Source organism: Mesoplodon mirus (genome assembly GCF_964341445.2).
Source record: "Mesoplodon mirus genome assembly, chromosome: 13".
NCBI classification, from domain to species: domain Eukaryota; kingdom Metazoa; phylum Chordata; class Mammalia; order Artiodactyla; family Ziphiidae; genus Mesoplodon; species Mesoplodon mirus.
The window spans coordinates 82,536,400-82,546,233 of NC_138989.1; the positions used below are offsets into that span (position 1 = coordinate 82,536,400).

The 9,834-nt window shown below is 39.6% G+C and overlaps 1 protein-coding gene across 4 annotated transcripts in view; it reads left to right on the forward strand.

Moving 5' to 3' along the window:
* SOCS6 (suppressor of cytokine signaling 6) overlaps positions 1 to 9,407 on the forward strand; it is a 34,535-nt gene extending 25,128 nt beyond the window's left edge. For all 4 annotated transcript variants that reach the window (XM_082639989.1, XM_082639992.1, XM_082639990.1 and 1 more), the window contains one exon: positions 3,790 to 9,407. In XM_082639989.1, the coding sequence (XP_082496115.1) occupies positions 3,919 to 5,526 (1,608 nt within the window). In that variant the 5' untranslated portion in view covers positions 3,790 to 3,918 and the 3' untranslated portion in view covers positions 5,527 to 9,407. The remainder of the gene's footprint in view (positions 1 to 3,789) is intronic.
* The last annotated feature ends 427 nt before the right edge of the window (positions 9,408 to 9,834 follow it).

Below are 9,834 nucleotides of genomic sequence, written 5' to 3' on the forward strand. Positions count from 1 at the left end.
CATAGAGTATTTGGTCTGTGAGTTCAGGGGATTGGCAGAGCCACTAAGACCCACTCGTGAATTTTACCCACACCCTAGCATGCAGCAGGTTAGGGTGCAGCTAGGAAGCAGCATCAGGAATCACTGTGCCCTCCCCTGTGTCTTTATTTACAGTCTAGTCTGACTTAGGGCTTTTAATCATTGGTCATGTCCATAGTTGACTGCTTAAAGATACTCTATCAGATTGTGTCTGTCCGGTCTCTTCCTATCGTTTTTTTTTTTCTTTTTTTGAATTTTATTTTATTTTTTATACAGCAGGTTCTTACTAGTTGTCTATTTTATACATATTGGTGTTCCTGTCGTTTTCTTTCTCCCATCTTGGAGCTCACAGATTTCATCTCTTAGTTTTGAATCACACATCTTAACTCCTCTTGGATCCAGTAGAGTATCTTACAAACGGGAGGGGGAAAGGGCAGTAGAGGACTTCATGAAAAGCAGCTTACGAGCAGAAAGGACAGTCTGTAGCACCTACTGTAATATTTTGAGACTGAGGACAACCTTATGTTTCTTTTGGATCCTCATGACAGCATAGTACTTATATAGGTAATGCCATTGTTATGCTACTTTTCACCCAGCCTCAACTTGTGAGATCAAAGATACTTTTTATTTTTAGATGTACTTATACAACTACATGATACTAAGTATTGGGGGAGGGGATGTTATTTAGTGTATTTACTGCCTTCTCTTTACTAGTATTTATTTGGTGGAATTTCTTCAGTAGTTTTCACATGTCTGAACACATACCATGTGAAGTATGGGAGTGGACACCCGTTACCGTATGGTAGAGCTTGCTAACAGATAGACACGTGTTTTTCTGTGTGGCTTTTTTTATGTGGAATTGCCAATCCTTGATCGTTTGTACTAATGACTTGATTCTTATAGGAGATAGAGTGCTTTATTTTTATTATTATTATTTATTTATTTATTTATTTTTTGCAGTACACGGGCCTCTCACTGTTGTGGCCTCTCCCGTTGCGGAGCACAGGCTCCGGACGCGCAGGCTCAGCGGCCATGGCTCACGGGCCCAGCCGCTCTGCAGCATGTGGGATCTTCCCAGACTGGGGCACGAACCCGTGTCCCCTGCATCGGCAGGCGGACTCTCAACCACTGCGCCACCAGGGAAGCCCGAGTGCTTTATTTTTTTATTTTTTTATTAGATCTTTATTGGAGTATAATTGCTTCACAATACTGTGTTAGTTTCTGTTGCACAACAAGGCGAATCAGCCATATGGAGTGCTTTATTTTGATAAGAGGAGATTTAGCCAGTTTTGCACAGTGTGGATTTTTCTATCCATTTACTTGACAGCTAAGGAATATTTATTTGGTATCAAAGAGTTTAAGCAGTGTATATTAAGTATCTAATGATAGTTCCTGGTTAGGAATATAAAAAATGAATAAGACATGGTCTCTATTTTTTAGTACTACAATCTGGTTGGAGAGATAAGACATGAATAGAATACAAGCAGTTCTAAGTCACTGTGTGACATACTATTAAAGAGGTACAGGTTGAGTATTTGGAGTCCAGAAAAGGGAGGGAACTCCTTTCTGGCTGGGTGATCAGAGAATATTTAAGGAGGAAGTATATTTTTTAAGGAATTCCCTGAAAGGTGGATTAGGAAAGAAGAAGAGAACATTTATCAGGAGGAGGAAAATAGTATAAACCAGGCACAGCGGTAGAAAAACAAGACTTCATAATTAAGATTGAAACTGAACTAACTTTTTTTTTCTTTCCTTTTTATATTGAAATACAGCTGATTTACAATGCTTTAATTTCTGCTGCACAGCAAAGTGATTCAGTTATACATATATACATTCTTTAATTTTTTTTCCATTATGGTTTACCATAAGATATTAAATATAGTTCCCTATGCTATATAGCAGGACCTTGTTGTTTATCCATTCTATATATAATGGTTTGCATCTGCTAATCCCAGCCTCCCACTCCATCCCTCCCGCAACTCTCTCCTCCTTGGCAACCACAAGTCTGTTCTCTGTGTTCATGAGTCTGTTTCTGTTTCTGTTTCTTAGATAGGTTCATTTGTGTCATATTTTATATTCCACATATAAGTGATATCATATGGTATTTGTCTTTCTCTTTGTGACTTACTTTACTTAGTATGATAATTTCAAGTTGCATCCATGTTGCTGTAGATGACATTATTTCGTGCTTTTTATGGCTGAGTACTATTCCATTGTATCTATGTAACACATCTTTATCCATTCATCTGTTCATGGACATTTAGGTTGCTTCCATGTCTTGGCTGTTGTGAATAGTGCTGCTATGAACATAGGGGTGCATGTGTCTTTTTGAATGAGAGTTTTGTCTGGATATGTGCCGAGGAGTGGGATTGCTGGGTCATATGGTCATTCTAGTTTTAGTTTTTTGAGGACCCTCCATACTGTTCTCCACAGTGGCTGCACCAACTTACATTCCCACCAACAGTGCAGGAGGGTTTCCCTTTTCTCCACACCCTCTCCGGCAGTTTTTATTTGTAGACTTTTTACTGTTGGCCGTTGTGACAGATATGAGGTGGTACCTCAATGTAGTTTTGATTTGCACTTCTCTAATAGTTAGAAATCTGAATTAACATTTTATATCATTCCTAGAAAGTCAGCTGGGCCTGACCCTCTACGTCGAGCTTTAAATAGATTTACATGCCTGGGTTTGGGAGGCGGTGGGGTGACGCTCCAGACAGACCAGATACAAGCCATTTTGGATACTGATCCATTGATCTCGTTTATCGAGAATTTGCTGATTTTTGGTTATTATTGTAAACGTTACTTCCTTTGCAACGTCCCTGTTGTTGCGGCAAAACATGTTTGTTTTGTCTGGTTTTCACAGCCTTTGGTTTTATGGATATTGGTAGTTAGGTTTTCTTAATATCTGTGTGAACTGATGCCCAGTTTTTTGGTGGACAAAATTGGGTTCATTGCTAGTGAGCCAGAAAATTATCACTTAACACAGGGAGGCTTTTATTAGTCTTCAGGTCACCAATTTCTACCTGTTAAGACAAATACATGCAGTTTCTACTACTATGATGAATTGTACTTATCTAGTTGTTAGGAGTGTTCCCTGCAGGGGAAAGTGTTGAAGCTCCAAGTACCCCTCTCGGGGCGTACTCGGCTGTGCAGGGTACTGGCAACGCGAAGGTGGATGGGCCCTGTTCTCGCTGAACTCATAGCTATAGAAGGACATTTCTAGGCTTTTCCTAGATAACTCATCACAGATTATGGAACTGCTTTAATTCATGTTTACAGATGTTTGAATATTTAAAAATACGTATAGTTTGTTGTAGAATCGATTAGGCTTGTTATGGACGTGGGGCCTTCTTTGTTGAGTGCTGGCCGTCTGCAGGACACAGGCTGGTGGCTGGAGAGGCCGGGGATGGTGTGGAGGATCAGTGTGAGGGAGATGAGTGGCTCTGTTAGAGCTGTGTTAGGAAGTGAGGAGCACGAACCATAATTAGGGTAAAATCAAAGTAAGGTGCAGAAAGGAGAGAGGTAGAGTCGGCTTTGCTCTTTAAGCATTATCAAGTACTTGTCACGTGCTGATTATGTAGTAGGCAGTGATGCGTTGTGCTATGTGAAATGGAAAAAGTATCTGTCTTAATGGAGCTTACCTTCTTATAAACATACTCAGGCATCCTTGTTGAGAAGCTAAAGGGTTAAAAGTGACTAAAATAAAACGTTTTGTGGAAATATTTTTTAATGTGACCTTTTAACATTTTTTTATTTTTTGCATTTTTTTAGAAAATGGCTCCAAAGGGTAAATGAAGCGGGAAAAATACATAGATGCAGCATTGCGTGCAGCCTCTCCAGATGTTCGAGGATAATATTCCAGAGAGAAATTGATTCCCTTGGATTAGGTAACTAGTCAGAATGAAGAAGATTAGTCTTAAAACCTTCCGGAAATCTTTCAACTTGAATAAAAGTAAAGAAGAAGCGGATTTTATGGTTGTACAACAACCATCACTAGCCAGCGACTTTGGAAAAGAGGATTCCTTATTTGGTAGCTGCTATGGGAAGGATATAGCCAGCTGTGATCTCAACAGTGAAGATGAAAAAGGCGGAAAGAGTAGATCAAAAAGTGAAAGCCTAATGGGTACGTTGAAAAGACGGCTCTCTGCGAAACAGAAGCCGAAGGGCAAGGGTGGCGCGCCCTCCGGGGGCTCCGCGGACGAGGACACCTTCTCCTCCTCCTCGGCCCCCATCGTCTTCAAGGACGTGAGGGCACAGAGGCCCATGAGGTCCACCTCCCTGCGCAGCCACCACTACAGCCCCACGCCGTGGCCCCTGCGCCCCACCACGTCGGAGGAGACGTGCATCAAGATGGAGGTGAGGGTCAAGGCCCTGGTCCACTCGCCCGGCCCGGGCCCGGCCCTGAATGGCGTGCGCAAGGACTTCCACGACCTCCAGGCCGACACCGCCTGCCAAGAACAGACGAACTCGCTCAAGAGTTCCGAGTCTCAGGATGGGGACCTACATCTCCACCTGGAAGAACATGTGCCTGTCGTTATCGGACTCGTGCCTCAGGACTACATCCAGTACACTGTGCCTTTGGAGGAGGGGATGTACCCTCTGGAAGGACCGCGCGGCTATTGTCTGGACGGCTCCTCCCCCATGGAAGTCTCCACGGTCCCTCCTCCAGTGGGAGGGGGCTCCTTCCCCGAAGACGAGAATCAGGTAGACCCGGACCTCGTGGTGGCCCCAGAGATCTTTGTGGACCAGTCGGTGAACGGCTTGCTGATCGGCACCACGGGAGTCGTGCTGCAGAGCCCGAGGGCGAGTCCCGAGGACGCCCCGCCACTCTCACCGTTGCTACCTCCCCTGCAGACGAATCAGATCCAAAGGAACTTCGGCGGGCTCGCCAGCTCCGACGCCCACGTGGCCGAAAGTATGCGCTGTCACTTGAATTTCGATCCTAACTCTGCCCCCGGGGTTGCCAGAGTTTATGACTCGGTGCAGAGTAGTGGTCCCATGGTCGTGACAAGCCTTACAGAGGAGCTGAAGAAACTTGCGAAACAGGGATGGTACTGGGGCCCCATCACTCGCTGGGAGGCAGAAGGGAAGCTGGCCAACGTGCCGGATGGTTCTTTCCTCGTTCGGGACAGTTCTGACGACCGTTACCTTTTAAGCTTGAGCTTTCGCTCGCATGGCAAGACCCTTCACACTAGAATCGAACATTCAAATGGTAGGTTTAGCTTTTATGAACAGCCGGACGTGGAAGGACACACATCTATCGTGGACCTGATCGAGCACTCGGTCAGGGACTCCGAGAACGGGGCCTTCTGTTACTCCAGGTCTCGCCTGCCGGGCTCGGCCACCTACCCCGTCAGGCTGACCAACCCCGTGTCGCGCTTCATGCAGGTGCGCTCCCTGCAGTACCTGTGCCGGTTCGTCATCCGTCAGTACACCAGAATAGACCTGATTCAGAAGCTGCCTCTGCCAAACAAAATGAAGGATTATTTACAGGAGAAGCACTACTGAGAGGCTATGAGAACCCTGCGTCTTGCACTTGGGGAGGAAGAAAAAGAGATTGAAATACAGTTTACAGACTTTCCATTGCTATCAGAATCTTTTGCTGCCATACTGTTTCCGTTTTATGTGTAAAAGAGTAACCAGTTCGTTTAGGGGTGGGGAAGTGTCGGCAAGGTGTCTTGGGTTTACTTTGGTTCTTTAAAAAGGGAAGTCTTGAGGTTTTAGAAGAGTGAACTATCTTCCATCAGTGTGCAGAATAATCACAATGTGAATTATCAGATTCTCCTTACCCACCCCGCCCCCAGTCCTTTGCTGCTATCCACTGTGATTTTTATGCATTAAAAGCACATTTCATGTGTATTCAATCCTAAGTAAAGTTAAATGAAACTTATAGAATGAACATTGTTATGTCTCTTTCAATGGCCCGTTTTCAAAGATAGTGTTGAGTAAACATAGCCGTGTGATAAATCACAGAATTCACACCTACACTGAAAATGATTTTTAATTTCATACTTTAGAAGGAATTATTTAGAATTATGAACTGACATAATCTTGGGTAATGGAACAGAGATCTGCTACATATCTTTTACAACATTCATTTCTAAATTATTTTTAAGGTTGTGCTGTTATTTTGGTTGTGAGAAGTTGGACTTTTCTGTTGCCTTCATTTTCATCTTGTGGTTTGTCTGTTTTAATAAATGGCCTTACAGAATTGTAAAGAAATGTATACCACCAATTTAGAAATTGTTGCCTTTTCTGTCATTAAACTCTGGTACAAATTGGCATAACATATAAAGACCTAATGGAACTAGAACTATTAAAGAAATACTAGATGATCATAGTTTCCGGTGTTAAGCAGTTTTATTGTTATCTATACTTTCCTTTGGTAAAATGTTTTATCTGTGATTTCTTTAGCTTAGTCAACATTTTCTTGGGTGAACTTGATGTAGAAATGATTTTCATAAATGGACTAGATCCTCTTGCAACATAAAGTTTATATAAAGTTTTAAATTGATTTGAATAGAAAGAAAACATTGTTTTAAAGTTGGGCTTATATTTTTCTTTCATGCAGTCACTATTAAGATGTGCTAGATTTGACCCTTCCTTCCCCCCACCAAAAAAACAAAAACAAAAAACCAAAAAAACCCAGTGACTTTAGTTGAAAAATAGTGGAGATTGTGGAGCACCATGTAAGAAAAATATTAAAACCCAATCAGGTGTATGGAAGTGTTTGCCTACCATATATACTGACCTTTAAAAATAGGTTTTCTATTTATTTCTTTTTAAGTCCTTAGTAAGTTGACATCATTAGGGTGGAGTATGTTACCTCCAATACTTTTTAGTTATTTTGAAATGGCAGTGTTTATTTACTGCATGGTTCATTAGTATTTCGGAATTGCTCCATCCAGAAGGTGTTTCTAGCTACATAACTTTAAAGGAAATGTTTCCCTCTCAGATGAAACGTAATTTAAGACATTTCTTCCTTTGTCCCTCGGTTTTCCTATTTCTTACCCTCATTTAAAAACAAGAGTAAAGGTCTCAGATCAAATTTAATAGCGTTGTCATTCAGACATAAGCAGGATCCCCATTTTTTTTCTCTCTTTGTTTTTTAGAGTCAACTGAGAATTACCAAGAAAAGGCACAATGCCATCATATCTGTTATGATATTTCGACTTAAAGGGGAAAAGGTACTTAATTTTGGTGGAATGTTTGATTGTACCTTGTTACAAAGACTCCTCTTTCATTTTCTGATATGTTTTCACCTAATAAGATGGAATATGGAGTATACTGTAATAATATAACTTAAGTGTTCATTGTAAGCTATTTGGATTAAGAACTATTACAGAGTTGTAAACTTGTTATCAAATTAATGCAAGACATTTAAACTATTTTTTTGCAAAACTATTTATTTTTAAACAATTTAAAATATATCTAGGGTGAGTTAAAAGTCCCTGTGCATCTATATTAGATGGCAGGTATTGTCACAGAGTCACTGTGTATTAATAATAAATGTTGAGATGGCTTCTCCATGTTTCTAGAAGCATTTACATGTACTCTTTGTGAGATCATGGTGCACAGAGGTCTTTGGACTGCCCTGAACCCCGTCTTAATGTGGGCATAGCCTGTTCCCCACGCCTTCTTCATGATACCATGTGTTTAAGATCTAGCCATTTGGTTTCAAGTTACGATCATTCTGATTTCCATATAAATGGTTTTAAAATTGTATTTTGTGTTTTTATGGAGGGCAAGTCTTGATACTGTTCTAATTCAGAAAGCCAATCTTTAATGTGCTTTTTTATGTTCATAATATAAAATACTTTTAAGTAAAACGCCCTATTCTAATCTGATTTCAAATTGCTAGGGTCTGATAGTGTATCAGTAAAAATAAAAATATTTGCCAAGAAGTTATTTACAAACAGAGAAAGGAGCGTTGCAATATTTTCTGCTTTTGTTTAAAGAGAACCATTTGGCATATAGGCAGTACAACATAATGTGAAAGACTGGCTTTGTAGGGTAGTAAAACAGTCTGGTTAAAATTGGAAAGGGGAAAAAGAGAAATCATCCTGTAGTTTTGTCTAGGTAGCATTTGGGTGAATTTCTGGATTCTGTTGAATGGTAGCTTAGATGACATGGGCACTACCTGTAAGTGATTTCTTAAATATATGTTTCTGAAAATCTGAGCTCAAGGCAAGAAAAAGAAAAGAAGAAAGCTGTATCTTTCTGCCATAATAAATGAATCAAGAGTTGCTTTTTATCAAATATCTCATCACAGAAACATGATGGAGGCCAGAAGCTATTTCTAGTGTTACTAGGACACTATTATGCAATTTTACAAATAATAAGAAAGCATAGAAAGTACTTGAAAAAGTCTCTTGCTCTTTCTAAGGAAAACTGTTCTCTGGTGCAATAATGTGAAAATTTTGGAAGGTCAAAAAATATCACAGGAAAAGATCATAGAACTAAAAATAGTTTTTAAGGAAACCAGCTACACAGGGCATCCATCTTGCTGTTAAAGAAAATCATGTTCCAAAAGGCTAAATCACTGGCATATAGGAAATAAAACGCAAGTATATACACATGATAATTTCTGAGCCAGTATTACTGAAACAGGATAAAAGTTACTGAAATCTTAAGTAGGTTATATGCAATGTCTCTGCTAGTGCTACCAGCCTGAATATCTTTCTTAACAATGCTTTCAGAAATGCCAATTTTGATCATTGTACATTTCACGTTGTATATGAGAGATACTTGCTTATGAATGATTCAAAGTAATGTATTTTAAATCTTCATGGCTTTTCATCGAATGCGAAGTCTTAATTTGAAAATGAAATCATGCTACCAGCAATAGACAGTTTTGTTGAAAACTCTAATAAGGAACAGTCGCCAGTTCCGTAAATAACTTTAAAATTCTAGAATAAAGTATTGGTACGCTAGTAATCACAAATTCGGATTCTTTTAATACTTTTTTAATCCTGTAAAGATTTTTTATAAACAATCAGTTATAACATGGCGAATGTGTAGCTGCCATTTCTGAAAAGTGATCCAAACTCTACATCCAGAGATGATGAAAAATTCTTATAGAATTTTGTAATAAGTATACATGTTGGGTTAAGGAAATTTTATAGTCGTTGGAGTGCCATGGAATTAATACTTGCAATCCAGATTGCTGTAGTTTACACTTTTCTGTATGTTTCGAATCAGGTGTGTACCATTTGTACTGAGAACACCACAGAATGAATTATCCAAAGTCCATTGATTTTAATACGTGTTTTGGTTTGTAAACAAATTAGAGTAATTTCTTGCACATTTTTGGAAATTAATCGTATAAAGAATTTATGTATCTGCTTCTAGATACAGTGTGTAAATAAAAATTTCGTTCACAAGGTCTGCCTTGCAGTCTATTTAATAACCAGATGCAGAGTTGGATTTTAATTAGTATAGGGTTAACTAGATAATTTCTGGATGTCCCATAAACTGGGCAGTTACTGGAGGGTAGGTACCAACAAATTTTAGTAAAACAGCAAAAGTGAAATGGTGACATAGGAGACATCAAACAAATTAGGAATCAGCCAATGTTGCTGATATCCTAGAGCCTTCAATACAAAAGCTGGAGTGAGTTGGCAGAACATTTGCAAAGCAAAGACTAAAATTAACACAGTAATAAAACCTCATTAAAAGAATGTTAGGCCTAATGGTAAAATGTTTGGATTGTGACATTTGAAAAAATATGTCCCTTATTACTTAATGGTATTTTCATAGAAATAGAACCAGGTTATCAAAATAGTGCTTTGTGTAGAAGTCATTTAGAAATCCCTT